Source organism: Pygocentrus nattereri, chromosome 3 (assembly GCF_015220715.1).
Source record: "Pygocentrus nattereri isolate fPygNat1 chromosome 3, fPygNat1.pri, whole genome shotgun sequence".
NCBI lineage: Eukaryota > Metazoa > Chordata > Actinopteri > Characiformes > Serrasalmidae > Pygocentrus > Pygocentrus nattereri.
In genome coordinates, this window is record NC_051213.1 from 43,709,329 (window position 1) to 43,734,085 (window position 24,757).

The following is a 24,757-nucleotide window of genomic DNA, read 5'->3' on the forward strand; positions in this document are numbered from 1 at the left end:
CCTTTGTAGAATGATTTATGCAAATACTGTCTTTTCTGATTGGCTACCCGGTATTGTGCCCGATTCAAAATGCAGTCTAGGCTGAAACTCTCCTTAAAACTTTAGCATGGAATTTAGGCTCAACCGCTGTAGGCCTAATAGTTGGATATGCATTTTTTTCACAATTCATCTGGTTGGATTAACTGCCCTGTACTGTGCCATATTCAAAAATAAATTAAGGTTGAAATACTCCTTATAACCTCCACATAAATGGATGGGGTACAATGCTGAAGGCTTAATGGGTGGCTGTACACAATATGGACAAAAGTATTGGGACACACCTCTTAATCATTGAATTCAGGTATTGCATTCAGTTCCATTGCCACAGGTGTATAAAATCACCGAGCCATGGGGTCAGCCTTTAGACACATCTATTCTCACTGAACTCAAGAGTGGTGTTTTAAGTTGCCACTGTTTCAACAAGTCAGTTTGTGAAATTTCTTCTTTGCTAGATATTCCACAGTGAACCGAGAGTGGTATTATTGAAAAATGTTTAGGAACCACAGCCACAAAGTGGCAGACCACATGAAGTTGCAGAGCAAGGTTGGCGAAGTCACAAACGCTCTGCTGAGTCAATAACTGCAGAGTTCCAAACACAAAACCTATGTGCCCGGAGCTTCATGGCAGAGTTTCCATGGTTGAGCAGCCGTATGCAAGCGTTACATCACTGAGCACAGAGCCAAGAGTGGTGTAAACATATTCTGTGAAGTGACAAATCACATGTCAGTCTGATGGACGAGTCTGGGTTTGGCAAATGCCAGGAGAACATTACCTGCCTGACAACATTGTGCCAATTGTAAAGTTTGGTGGAGGAGGGATAACGCTATGGGTTAGTTTTTCAGGGGTTGGCCTAGAACCCTTAGTGTCCAGCAAAGGAAAATGTTAATGCTTCATCATACCAAGACATGGGGAACAGTTTGCACAAAGCAAGGCACATAAAGGCATGGCTGGGTGAGTTTGGTGTGGTAGAACTTGACTGGCCCACACAGAGCCCTGACCTCAACCCCATTTAGGATGAACTAGAAAGGAGACTGTGAGCCAGACCCTCTCGTCCAACATCAGTGTCTGACCTCACAAATGCTCTTCTGGATGTATGGGCAGAAATTCCCACAGACACTCTCCAAAATCTTATAGAAAGCTTCCTAGAAGAGTAGAAGCTGTTATAACTGCAAAGGGGCACCAACTCCATATTAACGCCTGTGGATTTATAATGGGATGTCATAAAAGTGTTGGTGTCTAAATACTTTTGTCCATACATTGTATGTAAATGCATTGGTTTTTGTGACATCACAAAACAAGGTATTTGAAGCTGACTGTCTTCGCATCATAACTTCCATATATGGATCTACAAACACGAAAATGAATAGTATGTTGAATGTTGAAACTTTAACAATGTTTACATATGACTTCAAACTTTTTTTTTTCAAAAAAGTGAAAAAATTTGGTTGTTTTGGGCCCTTTAGGCTCAAATTGAGTTCAAAATGGACAAAATCAGTACTACGTCACCATGTGCGCTGTGCTCCATAACATGGGTGATATTTACTTTCAAATAACTTTTAAATTAAGCCTTTTGCTATTAGGCTGCCAATGCACTCCTGGCTGCTATTATCCTCACTGAACTCCACATGTTGTCAAGGAAAACATAGTTAATTATTGAAAAGGCAAAGTCTTGTTCGTTTACAAAGGTTCGCATTAATATTTATGGGTCATTCATTTTCATTTTTATCAGGATTTAATTTTTTATAAGCTAAACACTGGATCTGAAAAGCAGACTTTTCCCACATACTTAACCTTTTCAAGAACCTGAGAGAGGAGCAGGCTGTGTGAAGTCTTCATCTAAGAGTAGTTTTAGAACAGCAGGTGAAGGCATGTCAGTTATGAAAAGTGAAAAAATGCATATTAAGGCATAAAAAGCAAGGCCGCGGCGCTGCTGAACGCTCTCCTCACTTGACTTGGGTGCATTTAGGCGCAACCACAACGCTGTAGCCTTTTGCATTTGTGCTGTAAATGTATAGCCTTCACAGCTTAAGCGCTTTTCACAGTAGCCAGGAGATGAAATTTCCACCTGTTGCAGGGCTCCCTTGGTTGAACTGTGCCTTTTTTCCTTCAATACTGTTGATGGAATGAATATACGCTTTATGGCCAAAAGTATGTCTCTATCTCTATATGAGCTTGCTGAGCATCCAATTCTAAAACTATGGTCGTCAAACTGCCAAATAGTGAAGCATGATTCATTACTCCAGTGAACACATTTCTACTGCCTCAGTATCCAGTGGCGGCATGCTTGACACCACACAAGCCGACACTTGGCATTGCGCATAGTGACGTTATGCTTTTTTGCAGCTGCCTAGCCATGGAAACCCATTTCATGAAGCTCCTGCCACACAAATGTTATACTAATGTTGCTTCCAAGGGCAGTTTGGAACTCTGTAATAAGTGATCCTACAGAGGACAGGTTATTTTTAAATGCTTCAGCACCCGTTTGCGTGGCCTTCTGCTTTGTGGCTGAGCAGTTGTTGGTCTTAGACACTTCCCGTTTATAATAATAGCACTTACTGATGATTGGGGCAGATCTAGCAAGGCATAAATTTCACAGAAACTGACTTGTGGCAGAGGTGGCATCCTATGACAGCGCCATGTTCACAGCCCATTTTACTGCTAATGTTTGTGGAGACGGCATGGCTATGTGCTTGATTTCATTCCGGTTATCATTGGGTGTGGCTGGAACACCACTCAATAATTAGGAGGGATGTCCACACATTTACTATGGGCATAATGTGTATTTTGAGGGAAATGTGAATGATTTACTAAACCACAAGCAAAGTTTTGTGCTGTCCAATTTATCTCGGCACAGCTGCCTTTGTGGAGAGGTGTTCTCACCCCTCCCCTTTCAATCCTCATTGCTAATTAATCTAGAGTTACAGGGAAAAATGATTTGATTATAATAATTAAAACTATTTTTTTTTTAAAATGGCAACTAGGGACAGGTCCCGAGGTGGCTAATCGTTTAAAGAGCAGCACCTTTTCACCTTCACTTTTCTTCAGAGAAAGCATGAATTTTGAATTCATTTGAATGTCTCTAGTCATCTTTCTAAAACTGGATGGTGCTACTGTATTTTAAAACTGTTTTCTCAAAAATTAGTTATCATAAACATAGGGTTTAGCTTGCGAGTGTGGCAACCATCTAAGCGTTGTTGACAGGAGATTCATGAATTTGATCCTTAGCTGTGTTACAGCCATCTGTGTTTGGGAGTCCAAGAGAGCATAACTGGATTCCCTCTTTCTCTCTCAGGGTGGGTAGGGCCGTCCTCTCCAATAGACATATTGCATTTATTTGAAGTTAAAGGCCCAAGGCCATTCTAAACATATATAGGTTTTACTTACATGGATCTCAGCTGACTAGTTCAGCAGATTGCTCATAGTCTAACAGGCTCCTCCAGTAATATTCAGAGTAAGGCTTTAATTTGAAATATTTACTAAAAGATTCAATGCAAAATACAAAGTAGCACATATGTTACTGTCATCAGGAGACCATGAGCTCAATCCCCAGCAATGTCCATCTGTGGCCAGAAGTCCAAGACAGCTTAATTATCCTTACTTTCTCTAGGTGAGCAGGATGGCCAATTTACAATGTGCAGTAGTGTTTCCATCCCTCCCAGCCTGGTAGCTTTTTGTGATGGAGGAGACCTAGCTAGCAAGAACTGTGTGTATATAAACTGAAGAAAGCACTGTTTTGTTCAAGATGCCAGTTTGAGACGACTTTTGCTTTGTGACATGGTGCATTATTGTGATGGAAGTAGGCATTCAAAGATATCTGTGAAGGTTAATTGTGACCTTAAGGGACACGTATGATCAGCAGCAATACTCAGATAGGCTGTGGTTTTCCAGCAATGACTAATTGGTATTAATGGGGCCCAAAGCGTATCAAGAAAATTCCACATACAAATTCCACACACCACACTGTTGATACCAATCAGGCTGTGTCCAGGGATTCATGCTGTTTGTGCCAGGTTTTGACCCTACCATCTGTGTGCCTCAGCAGAAATTGTTATTCATTAGACCAGACTATGCTTTTCCAGTCTTCAGCTGTCCAGTTTTGGTGAACTTGTGCCCACTGCAGTCTCAGCTTTCTGTTCACTGGCTGACAGAAACGAAACCTGAAGTGGTCTTCTGCTGTTGTAGCCCATCCACCTAAAGGTTTACCGTGTTACGCATTTCTGAGTTACTGTAGCCTTTCTGTCAGGTTGAACCAGTCTGGCCATTCTCAGTTAACCTCACTCATCAACAAGCATATATATCAAGTAAACTACTGACCTACTAAACTGAGTTAACCATTTAAAGCACAGTTATCACTATCACTGTAAAAATAATGTACAATTACAGTAAATTACTAGATACTAGTATTATTTTCACAGTAATTTGCTGAATGATTTTAACAGTGAATAATAGTAAAATAGCAAATTTGTGACATAGCTGCATACTGCTCTACGCAGTAATAAGATACTATTAATACCCAGTAATCTCCTGTATTTTTACAACTGTAAAAGTAAGCAGTAACCAGTAAATTACTGTATATTTACACATGAAAAATCAACTTTCAATATTTAAAAAAAAAAAAAAATTAATGAACAACGTATCACTGTAAATGCATATCTTTAAGCATTTAAAAATACAAACATGCTTAACTTTGCTTATATTTTTGCAACAATTTCAACAATACAGCCATTCTGAGCATCTCAGTGTTTCAGCCATAAAACTTTAAAAGTTTTTAAATCAGCAAAACCTGAATCGTCAGAACCAGAACACTTCAAATGTTTTTATTAAAAATGTTAATGCCTTTTTAACTCTCAGTTGCAGTCCTGTCTCATAATGCTGTGTGGTACAGCTCCATGATAACCCCATTTGCTGTGTTACTACAGAAAATATCTTTGAGTTGATTTCATTTCCCAATAAAATTATGAACTTAAAACTTCACTGTGAAAAATTAGTGGTCAGTATAATAACAGAAGCATGGTGTAAATTTATATTAGCACGATGAAGCAAGCAGAGAAATATTTATCAGGACTTGAATTTGCTGAAAAGTCACTGTTGTCTGTACAGTCTTGAAAAAAAGCTTGATATTGAAACAAACGGGGAAAAAATGCAGGGCCTGAATGTAAATTGAATGTAAGTGTAATTTATTACCTAACCATGTACTAATATTTAATTATGTGATTACATCTAATTAGTATAGAAATATTATACTGACAATAATAACTAGATGTCTTAAGGTTCCACACTGGGGATTTTGCTGTGTATGTAAAAACCCCTTGTTTCCATAGAATCAAGAAACAGTGTCAGGGTTTTCCCCATTAAGGAACTTAAGTTGAGATGGGTTTCAGTGGAGTACTGATACACACGCATGAAAAAACAGTATAAATAGATAAATACTAAACAGTATAGATTGGTTACATAAATAATAATAATAAATAATAAATGGAAAAAAATATTAATAGAACTATTGGTCACAAACCTAGGTGTGTCAAGCATGCTTTGCGTATTACACGTAAGACCTTACTTCGTTATAGAAATCGAAAAACAGTGATCAAAAGTGGCCCCTGTTCATTTTCACTTATTTTGGAGATTAGCAAAAAGTTCATTTGTGGACTGTAAATATGCAATTAACATTTTTTTTAATTTTATGGGGTTCATTTAGGCTATCCCACTCCAAAGATCTCCAAAGATCCCACTTTGAGAAATACTGCCTTCATAACCAAAGTTTTCAATTCCCCAAATGCAAATCTTTAACCAACATTACTCAGCACAAACCTTTTCAATGAACTAGCAAGCTAATGCTGGCTAACTTGAAATTTCGGTGGTAAAATATAACTGTAGCCCAGCTTCTTAGTTCCTGTAATCACCTAGCTAGCATACAATGAAAAATATAATCCTATATAGGGACTTTTAGAAATATTAAGTCAGTTCTAACTAGCAAACATAAGCCTGTCGCTTTATTTTAAATCCACTCAGCCCACAACTTATCAACAAACTCTGCTGCTAGCACTAGCAAGATAATGTTGGCTAACTCTTGTGGTAATATGTATCTATAACTTCTTTGTTGGAAGAATTACTAGCATAATACAATGACGAATAATCGTATGTTAAGATTTGCCACACATTTCAGAAATATTTGGCCAGATATCTATCAAACCTAAGCCTGTCTTTGTTTCTTATACATTGCTTAGCCCAGAGCATTACTCTGAACTCTGCTGCTAGTGCTAGCAAGCTTGCTAATGCTAATAATGTTCCATTTCTGTGGTAAAATATAGCAATAACAATTTAATTCCAGTAATTACTAGTGCAATACGATGAAAATGATCACATGTAAAGACTTTTGTGAGGCTGGCACATAACATTTCAGAAATATTAGACTAGCTATATCTAGCAAACCTAAGCTTGTCATGTTACTTTTAGGTTCATTATGGCACTGTTCCTTCTAATAAAAAGTACAATAAAAAGAGAGATAGAGGGCACTGAGGAATGAGCAACCATTTAGAGTAGCTGAATATGGCCTGTAGGTCTTAGTTAGGAAATAGTGCTAGTTCTCTTACATTTCGTGTTGATTTATTTTATCCAATTATTTTCTCCAGTTGTAGTCTTGAGGAACTCTCCTTATATAAGGTACTAATTAAGTAACCTTGATTAGTACCAGATAGTATATTCAACAGATTTTGACATCCAAAGTGCTTGAATCCACTCACCGGCCACTTTATTAGAAACCCCCAGCTTGTCGCTCTAGTTAAGAGAATGTAGTCCATCTACTGATGGACAAGGTTAGCTTCTTCTAGCACTTCATCAAGGGTCAGCTTCTTACCAGAAATGTTCTTGAGTTTTTAAAACACTGCGTCCACTCACTGTCCACTCTGTTAGACGCATCTACCCTGTTGGTCCGCCCTGTAGATGTAGAGTCAGAGACAGTAGCTCATCTACTGCTGCAGTTTGCATCGGCCATCCTTTAATCCTTGATCATCATAGGTCACTGTTGGCTGGATACTTTTGGTTCTCAGTTTAGCAGCGACACCAAGGCCTTTAAAAACTTCAGCAGCACTGCTGTGTCTGATCCACTCGTGCCAGCACAAGACATATTAACACATGACCACCAGTGTCACTGCAATGCTGAGAATGATCCACCAACCAAATGATATCTGCACTGGTGGTCCTGTGGGGGGTCCTGACCATTGTAGAATGGAGTAAAAGAGGGCTCATAAAGTATGTAGAGAAACAGATGGACTACGTCTGCACCTGTGTGCTAAGTGGAGCTGATAAAATGGACAATGAGTGGAAAAATAAGCAACTGTACTTCCTGAAGTCTGTGTTCATTTCATACAAATTAGCTAGTGAAATCTCTTATAATCTCTTATAAATTACTCCCAATCCAGCTCCAATATTGCTAAAGCATCATGACTAGCTGAATGACTCCAAACATCCAAGTTCCACACCGATACAAGAAAGAACATGCAGATGTGGGAAAAGGAACAAAAACTTTTAAGGGGAGTTCCAAAGGCTAAGGTCCATCTCTTGCATCAAATAACAAAGACAAACTAAAACTTTAGCTCAGATAGAATAACAAACCTCTGCTAGGATAGAATAACAAGCAGCTATCGCCATCCTTCCATAAAGGCTTCTGAGGCCTGTGAAAGTGAATGCATTGTCTGGTTGAAACAAGTTAAGGGATGTTTTAGTAAAACAAGCCAGCGAAACTGGCACTAAAACGCAAGCCATTTGCTCTATCACTTCTAAATGGTTATAATCTTAGCCTGTTTATCAGCTTAGGCTGAAGAAATTATAGGAATATGCAATATTCAGATATGTAACTACATTCAATTTCATAGACCTCAGGGGTCGAGAAGCTTATGAAATGCAAGGTCTAAAGCTCAGAAGCAATGATTACACAGCCCAAATAAGGCCTAAAATACAGTGTACTTCATTTCATGGCCTGGTTTCAAAACGAGTCAACCGAGACAACTGCGATTGACGGATGGTGTTTTATTTAGTATGATGCTGATTGCCGGAGGCAAGATAAGGCTGAATATTAGAATATGTTTGAAGCCTTGATAAAATGAATTAAACACTCCCTTAAGGTTACCAAGCAGCATATTAAGTGGTTATTACAGCAGGTATGGTCTCCAATGTCAGCTGAAGGCTAGATGAAGTCAAGCATGTAATTCACAAAGACCAAATATGTTTATTTAGGTTTATTAATAAAGCACGAAGAGATGGAGCGAATGGTTCTTGGACTGCAAAGTCTACAGCTAAATTTATTTTACATGTCCAAAGATAACTAACAAAAGAGGACAGAGTTTTGTCATTACAGTTCAAGAGATAAGGGTTAGCTACAGTAAAATACAGGGAAGGACTGGCTTTCCAGAGAAAAAGAGAGCAGAACTACCTAAAACAGGGGTGGCAAACGCCAGTCCTGGAGGCCCACAGTCATGCACAGTTTGGTGGTTTTTCTACTCAAACACAGATTCAACTCAGCATCTAATTGCCATGTTTGGTAGGCGTGTTAAGAGGAGGAAAATCACCAAACTGTGCTACACCCTGACCCTCCAGGATGGCAGTTCGTCACCCCCGACCTAGAACAACCTACAACAATGTCAGAAGTCATAGGAGAATGTAATCAACCCATTAGGCTTATTGATGAAACAAGCTAGCCGAGTCAAGTACAATGTCATAATAACTGACCCTCAGCGGACGGCATCTTGATGCCACTGTAAGAACAACCAGTTTTAAAGATATGCTTTGACATAAAAGTGATTGTCATAATGTTTTACATTTTGAAAACGTTTTAAGCATATGAAGCATAATTCATTCATATACAAGACCTAATATATCACTTAAAAGACATCATTCTTTTTCTTATTGGTTTCCCATAATCTTCCATCTGTAATGTAATGACTGACACAAACACCGTCTGAGTTTACGCCACCGGTGGGCGGGGAAAAATATAAGTAACCAGAGACATCACCTCCCCCTCCTATCATCAAGTGAACCCTTGACTAGCTTACCCTCCCTGGTACCATGTTCCACTTGGAAATACATCACTAGACAGTGACTAATCATTCCAATAACCATATATGATTGTCTTTTTAACAAGCCACAGTGGAAGTAAACAGCCTACTGCTACAGCCTGTCTGTGTGTGTGTGTGTGTGTGTGTGTGTGTGTGTGTGTCTGTTTTTTTTGGCGTTATGTATAAGAACAAGAGGTTTAATACACTCTTGGATGAAATGGTTTCAATTTAACTTGGTGCTTTTTAAAAATTCTTGGTCAATTTTAACAATCCAATAACAGAATATGTGATGACGTTGGCAACTGATTTCATAATAGGAAACTGTCATACTGTCCAGTGGCGTAACTAGCGGCAGTACATGTGAGGCACTTGCCCTGGAGCCCACAGCTCAGAAGGCCTGAGGTGACGTCCCCGCAACATCTTTATTGGACTATTCATGTTGTCACTAACATACTGTAACACCACAAGTAGCTAAAATAACATAAAATACCTCATGTGATTGAGATAGAACAACTGCTAAGCAAGCTTTTCTTTTTTTATGTAAATTTCCCAAAGAGGGGGCCATTAATAGTTGTTTTCAGTGCAGCTATGCCACTGTTACGCCACTGACACCGATCCAAACACTGAAACAGACAGAAAAAGCACAGAAAAAAGTAAAAACGTGTTTTTCTTACACTAGTAATTCCATTTTCATCTAAAACCTGCACTTGACTGTAAATCTGGACCCCCAGGTTGTGTGTGACAGAACACTCCGCCTCAGTCATTATGAATTCCACAATGTGAAAACATAAGCCCTTTCAGGTGCTCGCAGAAACAACACAAAGACATCTGAGTTATAGCACACACTTAGACAGCTACCAAGGCCTTTATCAATTTTAGCAAGTCCCTGTCTGACTGGCCATTCAGTAAAAACAAAACCTTTGTTTAATTAGATCATTTTAACACTTAGAAGTCCAGAATTACTCCTGTTACTTTGCTACACAGCTTAAATGTAACTACGTAACACATTACGTTGCAGAATTAATACAGAATAATGTAAATACATGTGACTTACATTCTGGACTGACAAATTTTAAGTTCAAGGCGCCACTTCCATCCTTTTTCTGTTTGTTTTGAAGCAATTAAAAAACAAAAACGACACAAAATTAAAAGCAAAACAAGACTATACACACTTTTCATCAAATTTAGGTTTTAGTTAACACATCCTATATTAAACACGCCATTGTCCTGCACAATGTATACTAACTGAACACACTGGAATAAAATGAACATTAAATATAAAATGAGTCATAGCTTTTGCACCAGCCACATTTTTATGACTTCTTTCATTTTTTTCTTCAGTGTTAAAATTAGCAAGTAAACACTAGTTGCACATTAAAATGTCCAGACGTATTTTCTCTTTGGAGGATATTTTAACTTAGAAAATATATAAAACTAAATAAAAAGGACTTGGAATTTCACCAGGGGTGCCCAAACTTTTGCATACGAGTGTATGTACTCTTATGATCATAAATGTGGTATTGATTGAAAGTTTAGCACTTTCAATCATGGTTTGCGCCATGAGTGAGAAATAATTGAAATACAATGATACCATGCTGTTATCAGTAGTGACTTCTTGGGGTTAATGAATGCTTTTTAATCAGAAAATTATTCTAATTACACTGGATGAGAATTATTTTGGAGGGAAACTGCAGGTAGAGCATACTGAAACTTAAAGGCGCAACAAAAAATGGGTTATGCCTCTGGTACAACTCAAGGCAGTGCAGAATGGGTAGTGCCCATTCTAAGTATCTAAGTGTTATTCTCATAAAAGGAATTCTGGGACTAGGCCATTTTTCTCTATGGAAAAAATTAATGGCGTTCCTGAACACTACTGCTGTGTTCCGGAAGCTGGTACGTTTTCGACTAGATTCATTTTTCCCAATAATGTGTCTGATTATGAAGGCAAGTAGTTGAGATACACTGCATGGCCAAAAGGATGTGGACATCTGACAAATCACATCTATGTAAGCTTGTTGGATATACCATTCCAAAATCATGGACATTACTATGATAATATAATCATATAATTGTCTGAAATGTCTTTGTAAGCTGTAGCATTAACATTACCCTTCGTGTGAGTTGAGGAGCCAAGCACAAACCCTGAACAACAACCCTAGACCATGATCCCTCCTCCACCAAACTTCACTGTTGGCATCCGATGAACCCAGAGACTTCCATTGGACTGCCAGATAGTGAAGCATGATTCATCACTCCGGAGAATGTTTCCATTGCTCCGGAGTCTAGTGGTGGTATGCTTTACACTACTACATTTGACGCCTGGCACCACATAGTGATTGTGTGCAGCTGTTCAGCCATGGAAACCCATTTCATTTGTAGTCAGTGACAGAAGATCTTTAAGTAATTTTTACACAATGCAAGACTCAAAAGCCCCAGTCTGTGAGTCTGCATTGTCTACTACTTTGTGGTTGAGCTGTTGTTGTTGTTGGTGTGCTTCCATTTCATAACTATATCACTGACAGGTAACCAGAGCAAGTCTAGAAGCGCAGAAATTTCACAAACTGAGTAGGCAAAGGTGGCAGTCCCACGTTTAAAGCTCTTCAATACAACCGATTCTACTGACAATACCTGTCTATGGGGCTTGCACAGATTTTATACACCTGTTAGCACTCAATGATTAGGATGTGTCCCCACATATTTTGGCCATACAGTGTAAAATATTGCTACATCTAAGCTAATGCTGCTGCACACTGAACTGATTCCATAAGACTGATGACTTCTCCAAAATACCCCAAGCAAACCAGCAAGCTTTGTTTAATTGCTTTGATAGAAATAGCTACTGTTTGAGTAGCTAGTGTTATAGAGTTCACTTGGGCTATGTTCACATTACAAGCCTCACTGCTCAAATTCGATTTTTTGCTCAAATCGGATCTCTCTTACACAAGGGTTCACACTCTTTAACATAAGTGATTCAAATCGGTCATTAATGTGAACGAACCGGCGTCCTGAAATGACCCGCATGTCCACATCCTACTCAGTAACGTCATGTGAATGAATCGTGTGCACCATCAGCAAAAACTAACGAGCAGAACGAGCTTTGCTGAAGATCATTAACTCTGATCAGCTCTCAGCTTCATTATTAGAACGAGACAAAGGAGAAAAGGTGAGGTGAGTTGCTTTTTCACTGTTAACAGACTTTAACTTCTATTCGGCGCTGCTGCCAGAGTAACTGAATGAGGGGGGAAGCACATGAATTCCGATTTGAGCATCACATTAAGGTCACATGGCCACAAATTGAATATGTATCTGATCTAGGACCACATATGAAATTGGCTCAGGTCGTATTTCAAAAGATCAGATGTCCACACAGCCCTGAAAACATCAGATATGAGACACATTAGGGCAAAAATTCGCATTTGTGCCACTTCAACCTGGTAATGTGGACATAGGACTTAAGAAATGTCAGTTCAATGCGCAGGAGTGTAAGCTTTTATCATGGATGTAGCTTAATATTTATTATTTAACATCCACCCAATTCGAGGATTCCTATAACATTAAGCGTACAACATTTTTGCCATAAAGTGAAACAGAGTTCTGCGGGTATGCCACCGACTACAAAATGAAGGACGACTTTAGAGGTTTAGAAACAAATGCTTTACCAGGTGGCAATAGCTTCCGAAGACATTTTCATTTGTGGCTTTCAAAGCCAGAATACGAGGAGTTAACAACAGGCCGTTCAGATCCATTTCGAGATTCCTATTAAGACCGACACATTAAGAATCGGCACGTAATGACATTCAGCATAACGGCTCCACTCTTGTGATTTACCTACTCCACGCTACGCCTTAGAAATTACCCATGAAGACTGTAATTACATTCAGCAGAATGGAGCCATTCATCAAAACCATATTAAAAGTTTGTGTAGGAGCTGTTACCATGGAATCAGTTGTTATTAAAAGATATGACAAAGCATACGGCGTCGGTATATTAGCGCTTACATATATAATGAATTTCTTTATTTAGCACATTATTCGGCATGTTGTCTTCTTTGCTGTAAAATAATTTTTAAACACTACCCTGCCAATGGTGCTCACCATTCTCACTGAAAGTGCAATTCAAAACAAGATTTGTTTAAGGCCACATTTAGGAGCATAAAAAGGTGCAAAAGATTTTTTTTCTTTTATCAAAAACATAAGGGTTTTAGACCAACCGCTGGTCAGAATATGGAACAGAGTCTGGCCCAAAGGGGGCAAAATACTAGCTAGGGACGTCCGATCAGTGGATAGGGATGCTTTCTTGAAGTTATTTTACATTCTGTTTACAGTCAGAGAGGTGACATAAATGGACATCCTTCACAACGTCTGGACTGTGCTGTCAGAAGTTAACAAGCTCTCTGAATATTCAAAGTGTGGAACACTTTTAAATAGAAAATGAAATTAAAGTCAAACAGTCCAGCAGCTATTCAGAATGGTTTCGATTGTTGTATTCATGAAAAGCATGGCCAAACTGAAACTCACCACGTTTCAGTTTGGGGCTGTTATACTTGGCAGTTAACAGTGCCCATCAAAGCAGAGAAGAAAGGAGCAGCCCAATTCACACAATTACAGCAACCTGGAATATGAAAGTAACGAGTATTCATATCACTATCCAGAGCATGTTACACTATGCCCAAAGGCTATTATGAAGCGGTTCTGCTATAAAATAGGCCTTTGTATGCATATGGTTAAGTGTTTGTTGGGGGGGAAGTATCTTCTGGTACAATAAAAGCTTATACAGATAAACATCTGCTGCAGTTCGAAAACTCTGCTCCTCCAAAACATCCACAAAAGATGTTAAACAGGTAGAAATTCTTTTAGAAGTACTGATATATCTCCAGCTAGGAAGGTCATTTTTGACAACCATTATCACGTCCACTACAAGCTAGTTAAGGCTAGTTTAGGTTCATTATGCTAAGTGTAATTGGCTCCTACAGGGTTCCTACTCCCTACAACCACTCACTGGCTTTGCTCTTTGATGAGCAGCAGGCTATAAAAGTGCTACGGTCTTTCTTTTTAACTGCATTGAGCTTCTGTTATTGTGTTCCGCCAAAATGTCAGGAGAGACTGACAAGTTTGTTTTCAATGGCTAAGATGCCAGCATTAACATTAGCTAATGCTCTTCTGGTTGCTTAGAGACTAACAATGCACTTCAATACACTATATATACAAAGACTGGCCTTGTATCCGCAATTTTTGTCCATTTAATGAGCTCCATTTACCAGAGTTCTAAAATTACAGACAGTAGTCCATCTGTTTCCCTGATTACCTTATTAGCCCCTGTTCTTTAATAGTCAGGATGGTGGATTATTCTCAGCACGGCAGTCACACTAATGTGGTGGTGGTGGTGGTGTGTTAGGGTGTGTTGTGCTGGTACAAGTAGATCAGGCACAGCAATGCTGCTGGAGTTTTTAAACACCTCAGTGTCACTGCTGGACATGAGAACCAAAAATATCCAACCAACAGCGTCCTGTAGGCAGCGGACCACTGATGGACTAAAAAAGGATGACCAACACAAAGTGTGCAGCAACAGACAAGCTAATGTTTCCGATTTTACATCTATAAGGTGGTTGAACAAGATAAGAGCGTCTTATAGTGTTTAATAACTCCAGCAGCACTGCTGTGTCTGATCCATCTGTACCAGCGCAACACACACCAACATGCTGCCTTCACATCTGTGTCACTGCAGTGCTGAGAGCGATCCCATCTGTGGTGGTCCTGACCACTAAAGAACAGGGTGGAAGGGGCCTAAAACAGTATGCAGAGAAACAGATGGACTACTGTAGAACTACAAAGTGCACCTATGTTAAATGGACCTGATTAAACGAACAGTGAGTGTAGATATAAGGTAGATGTACTTAATAAAGTGGCCACTCGATATATATATGTTTACACATTGCATACTTATACTGTATATTATTGGGTTTTATGTAATGTTGCTAATGCTAAAACAGTAGTAAGTGTGAAACTTGTAGAAACTTTCAGCTGTTCAGGTTTATAGTTTCTCTAGACTGGAACATTTCACATCAGACTTTTTTTCAAAGACTTTTTTTTAGATTTTAACCATGTAGTCAGGCAGGTGAAATTCCCTTTTAAACCGTGTAGGAGTAGAATTCAATCAGTCAAACCACATCTGATATGAACTTCTGTAAAAATATGGAATACTTAAGAATACTGAACTTACATCAGGACTGGGGCAAAAAAACCTGACCAGGACATCCCTAATACTACCAATTTTCTTTTCACTTCTGCTCCTTTTGACTTCTGCCAGATTCTAATATCTTCTTAGGATAAGACACTGACCAGTCTTTCTTTCTAAGTGTGCTCCTTAGTTGTTTCTGCAGGCCTCTCCTCCTGCCCAGCCTCCTCAGTGGAGTAGTGCTGCAGCGCCTGGTGCTTGTTTCTGGAGGGAGCGTCTGGAAAGCGCATGCCACAGTCCTCGCAGGCATAAGGCAGGGCTCTCCGCTCTTCCTGTACCTCTGGGCCTTCCCTGCTCTGAGAGATCCTATCCACCGTGGGTCGAGCAGCAGCCTGCCCAGGGTTGCTGCCGCTTGAGGTGGACTCTGCCTGACTGGCCTGGGCAGAGCAAGGCTCTGAACCTGCAGACACGGTGCCACTTGCCAGGCTGGGCCGTCCCACAGAATTCGCCTCTGTGACGATCCCGTGCACGGTACGGTGATGGAAGCGAATGCCCGAACGGTTGGAGAAACCCTTTCCGCACAGGCTGCAAATAAAGGGCCTCTCGCCCGTGTGGACACGCATGTGGATCTTCAGCGCACCCGACTGGGTGAAGCACTTACCGCATTGCGAGCAGTGGTAGGGTTTCTCCCCAGTATGTGTGCGCTGGTGGGCCCTCACGCCAGCCAGGTGGGGGAAGCCCCGGCCGCAGTAGGAGCAAGAGTACGGCCGCTCACCCGTGTGGATGCGCCGGTGGATCTTGAGTGCCCCTGACTGGCTGAAGCTCTTGCCGCACTCAGCGCAGGAATAGGGCCGGGCACCCGTGTGCACATTGAGGTGGACGCGCAGATTGCTGTGCGAGTTAAAGGCTCGGCCGCACTCTGCGCACAGGAAGCCGCCAGTTTTGGATGCATGCTGGGCCCGCTGGTGCTGCAGCAGCTGTGAAGGCCGAGTGAAGGAGGCAGAGCAGTGCATGCACGGATGCTGCTGCTGGAGGCCCTCTTGCTGCATGTGGCCCTGCTGGTGGCGCAGCAACTGAGCGCAACTGGGAAAGCTGCGCTGGCAGGACAGGCAAGGGAAGGGAGGTGGTGCCCGGGAGCCGGCACGCAACTGCGGGCAGGGCAGGCAGGAGGCGAGGGGGCAATGATGATGGTGGTAGTGGTGGTGCGAGTGCATGTGAGCGAAATGGCTCTCAGATCCCTGCTGGGGTCGCAGGAGGTGGGCACACGGCTGGAAGCAGAGGCAGGGGAACGCCTGGATAGCAGCAGGGCAAATCTGATGGCCTGAGTTTGGGGCAGACGTTGGGCTGTGGGTGCTGGTTCCTTTGTCCTGGTGCTCAGGGTGGCTTGGCTCAGGGTTGGATGTGCTGCTGGGCTCGGTGTTCCCCTCCTCTAGAGAGACACCCAGACCGAGACACAGGCCAAGGCTGACCGGCACCGAGCCAGTCTCTTTGGACTGCAATGATGTGGGGGGCCCAGTGGAAACTGCTGATTGGGTCTGGGGGAAGGAACTATACCTGGGTTTCAGGCTCTGCAGAGAGGGCGCAGTAGGCATGGACGAAAGGGGACAGCCCGGGCAGGTGCAGGTATGTGGTCGAACTGCGCACACGAAAGCAAATAAGAAGGTAAGAGCCATGAAACCTCTTAAAGGAACAGTTTAGCAAAAAATCAAATCTAGACAATTTTCCATTTATCCTAGATGTACTCGATCAGTCATGTTTGGTGTAAAACTATTGCTTACAAGGCTAATATAATTAATGAACCCTAGAAGTCAATGGCCACCCAAATCTTTTCCGGAGGTTTTAGCACACTTAAACCGTATCTAGGTCTTCGTTAAAGTCGCGAAGTGTTGTTTATTATTTCTGCCGAATTTGGACTGCCTATCGTGTGCACTGTTATACAGGCATATGGGAAGCATAGATTAAATTTGTAAATTTACTAAAAACAAAAAAGGTTATATCACATTTTTTAAATGATTATTTTATTATTAAAACGGAAACTGTCTAAAGTGACTCACCACAATGTTCAGCTACCCATTGAAGTTTTTGTACGTGCTACTAAGCGTACGTGGGTCCTAAACCTCATCAACAAGACTGACTGCCGGTTTAGGTGGGCTGAGAGAAATTTTGGGGTGTATTTATGAAAGAGATATGGGTAACTGTTGACTTCTAATGTTCAATATTTGTATTACCCTCATAAGTAATATTTGGACCCCAGAGATGTCTTGACTACGACACGTGCCTTGTCTGATCGACGACATCTGGGGTATTTTTTGCCAAACAATTTATTTAAGAAAAACATTCTTCAGACCCAGTTTAACCATATGACCAGGACTGGTTTCAGCAGGAAATATACGCTTACGTTGTTGGTCACCACAATCCCCAGACTCGTCGCTCCTCTCTCCAGACTGCAGAACAAACCCCGTCATGGTTTTCCCTTGATTCTGTCTGGTTAGGTCCCTCTGAGCTGGATGTGAGGCTTTAGGTGCCGAGGCCTCAGGTCCCATCGTCTCCCAGGCAGTGCGGAGTGACTGCTGGTTATGGTATTTCAGCAGCTGACCAGCTGAGCCCGGCGCACTAGAGGCCACAAGGTCACCAATGAAGTTATGCATCTCCAGCCAAGAGCTGGGACCAGACTGTGTGGAGAAAATAATGTTGTATAAGATATAAAAACACAACTCTAAGGATGGCACAAATTAGAACCGACTATGCTGTGATGTACATGCACTGGGATTATACTATTTAGGCAAAATAAAATGAACAAAAAAGAAACAAGAAAAGGGACACGTTGGTCAGTCGGGACAGTGGTCACCAGCTCTCCTCCTGCAGAGTTTAGCAACAACCTGCATCTAACGTGCTGCCACCTCCTTCCCCATACCTGCACTAATGTATCTGATCCAGCCAGTCAAAGCAGTTAATTAGCTGAAGCAGGTAGATCTCCAGGGCGTAGAGTCGGTGACCACTGAGTTAGGGGAAGATACAGATCACCCGTATGTGTCCTTCAATTTGATTGTGGTAGATATCTAATGACTGCTACCATTCAAATGTTTGGAGTCACTTGTCACATAATAAATGTTATTCAGTAATAATTTATACAATGTAGATTAAAATGTTAGAAGACAATAAAACATAAAACAATAGTTTATTCACAATTTAAGGTATTTTAAGTACACATGACAGTAAAAAAGTAGTAAATGGTTGTGGTAATAATTAATAATTATTAATAATAATTTCTTGACACAAAATGACTATGAACAGCTATTCGATCAGCAAGATCTGGCCACCGCTTTTTGAATATGTGGCATTCTGGACATTCATTTTATTATAACACCAATCATTCTACAGTTATTACAGCTGTTTCATCATCACAAATGACTTAACATTACACAACATTAAAACAACCTCCTTGTAGCTACACTCATCGTCCATTTAGAAGCACTTTGCAGCTCTACAATTACAGACTGTAGTCCATCGGTTTCTCTGTATACTTTGTTAGCCCCCTTTAACCCTGTTCTTAAATGGACAAGAACACCAGAGAGCAGGTATTATTTGGGCGATGGATCGTTCTCAGCACTGCAGTGACGCTGACGTGGTGGTGGTGTGTTTGCTTGTGTTGCACTGGTCTGAGTGGATCAGACACAGCAGTGTTGCTGGAGTTTTTAAATCCCTCTGGGTCACTGCTGGACTGAGAATAGTCCACCCACCAAAACTATCCAGCCAACAGCGTCCTGTGGGCAGCATCCTGTGACCAGCACACCGTGTGAAGCAGCAGTTGAGCTGTCGTCTCTTGATTTTACATGGTGGACCCACAAGGTGGGCGTCTAATAGAGCGGACAGTGAGTGAACGCAGTGCTCGAAACTCCAGCCGAACTGCTGCGTCTGATCCACTCGCACCAGCACAACACATGCTAACATGCAACAACCATGTGAGTGCTAAGCAGGATCCACCACCCTGCTCTGGTGGTCCTGTGGGGGTCCTGACCATTAGAGAATAGGGTAAAAGGGGGCTAACAAAGTATGCAGAGACAGATGGACTACAGTCTGTAACTGTAGAACTACAATTACTGATAAAATGAAGAATGATGAGGTGGCATTAGTGTTACAGCTGTTTGGTGCAGGGTGTGTGTGTGTGTGTATATATATATATATATATATATATCGCTGTTGTCAGAAGAAAACCTTGTATCTCCAGTTTTGATGTTTTTCAGTTTGTGACATAATTTGAAAGTATCTGTTACCCTTTAAATTTCAGGATGAATGGACCAAAAGAAATGGCCCAAAATTACTTGTAAAGATGTAAAGACGTCTGGTTCCATTGACTTACATTAAAAGTAAAGTAGGTTTTTTCCTTCTGCCGTAAAGTTCCCATTTTGGAGATATGAGGTTTTCTTCCGATATATATATATATATATATATATATATATATATATATATATATATATATATATATATGGAAAATAGTTATAATGAGATATACATCTCATTATTCCTATTTTCCATTCCACCTTAAACAGTTCAGCAGTTGCACGCGCCAGAACAGAACAGTAACGTTACTGCTGCTTCATTTAAGGTGGAACGGAAAATTCGAACAAGTAAGCGTTCAGCATTGGTTCTTTCTCTGTGTTAACGGTGTAAACATGCTGCAGGTTAATGGAACTCATCGCCATCTACATCTGTTAGGCTGTACTGACTGTAGAGCTACTCAGACGCGGCTCAACACGACCGAGGGACGCAGTTTACTTGGTACTCACTGCAAACTTGTCTTTGTCCATTACACAGCTGCCCTAACGTTACATGACAGTCTGCGGGGTTATATCGCGGGTTATATCTTTTTTATTTCAGGCTCCATGCCGAGCTGCTTTAAGGCTCAAGGCTCATTATTCGGCAGTGTTTTTGGCTGTTACCGCGCTGTTGTTGTTACATCGCCATCTTCCTCTCCAGCGGTGCTCTATTTCCGGCAGCCAAGCTCGATCACGTGACCGAGCCGCTGCTGTTTATTTATATCTGCAGTTTTACGGACTTGAAGGGCAATTCCACCCTTCTCTCAAAATTTCCCAAGACTGTGCTTTGTAAACAGAGTAATTTGAAGTGAGGTGTAGGATTGCTTATTTTTTTTACTGTATAGGAATCAGGGGTCACAATGTCTACAACACAAATATAGCCTTTTTTATTCACTACCCAAAAAAGGTTTGGAGAGTACGGAGCCCTGATGACAACATCCTGTATCAATAAAAATAATGTGTGGCTACGACTTAGTCAGGTGTGGGAATGAGATGGCCATGACTTAGCAAAAGCGAGGGAACAAGATCCTAATGCATGGCCACAACGTAATAAGCTGTGATCTTGTTCCCACACCTTGCTAAGTTGTGGCCACACATTATTTTTATTTACACAGGATGTCACCAGCAGGGCTGCGCAGGATAGTACGGAGCCTCGCTGGTGACATCCTGTATAAATGAAAAGATTGCATGGCCACGACTTAGTAAGTTGTGGGAATTACTTAGGTAATTACTTAGGGAATTAATTAGGTGTGGCCAGGACTTAATCATCTCATTCCCATGCCTTACTAAGTCGTGGCCACACATTATTTTTATTTATACAGGATGTCACCAGCGGGGCTCCGTAGGACAGTGATTGTTGAGGTGTCAAAATCATTCAGAGTGTTTTGATGTGATATTGATATTAGTTCATTAATTCAGATTTCTTTACAGTGATAACAGGAACCAGGCATCACAATGTCTACAACACAAACACGGTCTTTTTTATTGACTATCCAAAAGCACAAGAGAACCTACACTACCTAAAAACCTCTTCTGGGTTTTTATATGTAATGTTGATGACAGTAAAGTAATCCTAAATCTGACAAATTAAGTTTTCTTTGGGGCTATTTTCTTTACGGCGCCCTGCATGCATCCCTCTGCTATGACCTGATTGAAATAAGTGGATTTAAATACTTTTTAAGCCAAAACGTTCTCACACAGCTATCGTAAAACAACGTGTCAGACATCAGGCGCCAAATGTCTGACCATTTCACTTTCTGCATGGGAGCTTTGAGAGGTAGACGTCTGGTTCCTATCACCACCACTGTGACTCTAAGCTTCTCTAGAACAGAGAACAGGCCAAACCACCCTGAGTAGCTTTGTTTACTCAAGCATTTGATAACGTAGCAGCTTTCGGGAGGGTTCATTCTGTCACATTGGACACCAAATGAAAATGAATGAATAATTATTAAGTAATCTTCTTGTTTACTTGTGCCTCAGACTTGCCTTATTGCTCTGAAGGCTCGCCACTCTAGCCGCTAGCATCTATTACTAAAGGGCAATTCTGCTTTTTCAAAGTGTCGGTTTTATTCAATGGTTGAGATGTGAAAATCCTTCCGAGTGGTTTGATGAAATTCGTTCATTGGAGAGAAACCTACCAATTCTGATTGCTTTACAGTGGTGCTGAATGGATCCAGGAGACCCAATATCTAGGACTCTTTTGCCTTACAAGGCTCTGCTTGCCCCCCCCCCCACAAAGACAACAAATCAAATGTAGAAACTGAGAAATCTGATTGTTATTTTTTTAAATATGTATATGCCCATTTTGAATTTGATGCCAACAACATGCTCCAAAAAAGTTGGGAAGGGCGCATGTTCACCATCTCTTCTGTTAAAAACACTCTGTAAGCGTTTGGGAACTAAGGAGATCAATTACTGTAGTTTTGAGAGTGAAATGTTTTCCATTCTTGTTTGATACAGGATTTCAGCTGCTCAACAGTTCGAGTGTTTTCAGTGGTGACCAGTCTGGACTGCAGACAGGCTTTTCTGAAGACAGCTTCACCGAAAAGCTGTAGCACACATCAAAGAAGTCTGGTAGAGATTTCTCCAAAGGCCTGAAGGTCTGCTGTGAGGTGTGATGGTCTGTCAGATCTTGTTTTTTTTTTTTTAGGTCTTGTGGTTCATTGTGTCCATTTTCTGGCCTGATTGATTCTCTTGGGCTATAGTGCTGTTCTTGAGCAGCGTCTTTGGTGAGGTTGATGAATGCTACTTGGTTGGGTTCTGTCCTCCATGGTGTTCTTTGGGATTGCTGCTGTTACTGCCTCCCGGTCCCACTTCCAAAACACCAGGTAGTTCTCTCCAGCTCCACTGTGAATAACAACAAAAGAGAAGCAACTGAGATTCATTCTCTCCAGAGTTTCTACTGAACTTCAGTAAGTGTATTAGAGCTGGAAGGTAAAGTTCTACCTGCGCACATAGAAAAGCAGGTAAGCTGTTTTTGCCCTGCGCTTTATTACAGCTGACTCATTCGTGTGGGACACTTCAGAGTCGTTGAACGTCAGCCAGCTGTCTCCTTCTCCCTCAGCTACATCAGTGATGTAGTGGCTTGTCAGGACAGAGTGTGTTGTTAGGCACTGAATAGTTTCTAATGCATGTGTGTGCATGGCTTCGGTCCAGTTTGGGGGGCTTACAGATCCACTAAAAATGCCATACACACTTTAAAAATGGGTCTTTAAGGGCTCTTCAGTCAAAGCAATGGTTCTTTTTAGCACCCATGAGTTCCATATAAAACCATTTTATTGCTTAAATGGTTCTTTGCATGATATCACAGCAACCTATGATATCATAAGAAACCACTTCGCAATACCCTAACAGCCACCTGGAACACCGTAGGAACCACTTAACAACCCTTATTGCAACCACAAGAAATACCGTAGAAACCACCTTGGTTTCCAACTTAGCACTTCAAATACAACAACAACATCACAGCAACACCCTAACAACCAAAAAGGATACCATAGTAACTCCCTAACAATACCCTAGTGACCACAACACCATAGCAATGCCTACCAACCGCCGGAGATGCCACATCCCATATCACAGCAACCAGCTGAAATAACATGAACTGCTTAGCAACACCTTAGCAACCACTTTTTATCCTGCTACCAGCTGGCACTGGCACTGAGAGACTCCAGAGGTGTGGGCTAGGCAGATGGTGACATGTAAAGGCTCATGGTAGCGCACACTCTTCTACATAGGAACTTGTTGTGTTGTTTAGGTTAAGTTATGTGTAAATGTTATTTGTGTTATTTAGTGTCGGGGGCTGTGGGTTTTATGACAGGGAGTCACCATCAGGGTTAAGTAGGTGGCAAGTGGTGACCTCTCCCTCGAGGTCAGTGTCCCTTTCTCCTGCCGTGGTTAATAAAGAGGATTTCTCGCTGCATCATTGCCACCCCTTTGTTTCTTCTTCTGCCAAAGCTACAAAGCAACTACCGAGCAACTTCTCAACAATCTCTTAGGATAACATAGCAACTGCCTAGCTTTACTCTAGCAGTCACCAGGTAACACCTTAGCAAAAGCTTAAGAATACCCTAACAGACATGTTTGTCTAGTTATTATTATTATACTGTATAAAGGATCTCTAATGCAGTCAGTCCAATGTAATTTTCCCAGCTAAGACGAGAGTTGGACTGTTTAGACTGATGGCATAAGCTCACCTAGACTGCTTTCCAAGTGAAGCCACTCCAGGAAAGTCAGAGAGATCCAACTGGGCAGGGATGTCCATCGCGTCCTTCAGCTTTTCTCCATAGTCCAGCATGTCGAACCTCATCACATGCAGGATCAGAACACTGCTCAGAGATGGAGAGAGATTTTAGGAGTGGAAGAGTTTTGGAGGGAGCACTGGTTAAAACACTGCTTTGTAACTCATGAATTTTGGAACAGATGAATCTCACCGTGGGAGGGTGGAGAACTCCTGAACTTCAGATCCCCAACAGCCTTGCTCACACTCGCAGGAGATCTCGATGTCTATCAGCTGAAATTGGAGAAAATAGACAAAGCAAATGCTTCCACTCTCTGGGGAGAAAGTAGAAGGTGAGACTGTAAACATGCAGTTCACAATTGTATATTATGACCATTCCCCTAATAAATATGCTGCGTAATTCATATTTTGGTGTTTTTGTGAATAACAACACAGAGAACATGATTCATCCAGACACATGTGGAGTCTCTGGCAGGTACCACAGCGTCTGGGGGCTGGCGGTGTCCATCCAGCTGGCCTGCTGAGCTATAATGGGGGTCCAGAAGCACGGGAGACTCAGCAGGCACTGCAGGGTGGCGTTCATAAAACAGGTATTTCCAATGTTGGGAAACCTAGCAGGACACCAGAGAAGATCAATATTTCATTACATTCCATTTTCATCTGCAGAATTATTGTGATAATATCATCAGGATCCACACTTAATTAGATGGGCCGCCATCTAATATTAAATTATATAATTCAGAATGATAGCTATATTCTGCACAGGCAGCAGGTAACACTGTTAAAATCTGTGTTTCTTTAGCTGGAAAACTGGCATGATGACTCCCTTTTTCCTATTACAATCTTTCCAAGTAGTGTTCAAGATATGCATGTGTGTAGTTAATGTACTGTACAGTGCAGTCTTTTCTACTGTATACACTTTTGAATTAAACCATAAA

General features: G+C 41.3%; 1 protein-coding gene across 4 annotated transcripts; it reads right to left on the reverse strand.

Moving 5' to 3' along the window:
* Positions 1-4,840: 4,840 nt before the first annotated feature.
* On the reverse strand, positions 4,841-20,243 carry si:ch211-79k12.2 (uncharacterized protein LOC568844 homolog). Of its 4 annotated transcripts, XR_001858049.2 has the most exons (5): positions 20,051-20,243; positions 17,662-17,935; positions 15,428-16,899; positions 10,144-10,192; positions 4,841-9,712 (listed from the first exon to the last, which is right to left on the reverse strand). XR_001858049.2 is itself a non-coding variant. In XM_017702049.2 (4 exons), exons 1-3 carry the CDS (start codon positions 20,069-20,071, stop codon positions 15,440-15,442), a joined length of 1,755 nt encoding a protein of 584 aa, XP_017557538.1. In that variant the 5' UTR covers positions 20,072-20,243; the 3' UTR covers positions 4,841-10,192; positions 15,428-15,439. The 4 variants fall into 4 exon arrangements, 2 of the variants coding, with proteins under 2 accessions (XP_017557538.1, XP_037392913.1); XM_017702049.2 differs by having other exon boundaries at positions 4,841-10,192; XR_005130085.1 differs by having other exon boundaries at positions 4,843-9,712; positions 10,144-16,899.
* Positions 20,244-24,757: the final 4,514 nt, after the last annotated feature.

Bases quoted from the DNA above. Each gene is read 5' to 3' on its own strand.
- si:ch211-79k12.2 (XM_017702049.2), bottom strand. From the start codon at position 20,071: ATGGACAAAGACAAGTTTGCA. The intron at 17,936-20,050 runs GTGAGTACCAAG...TTCTCCACACAG, and splicing joins TGGACAAAGACAAGTTTGCA to TCTGGTCCCAGCTCTTGGCT. The intron at 16,900-17,661 runs GTAAGCGTATAT...TCGTGTGCGCAG, and splicing joins GGATTGTGGTGACCAACAAC to TTCGACCACATACCTGCACC.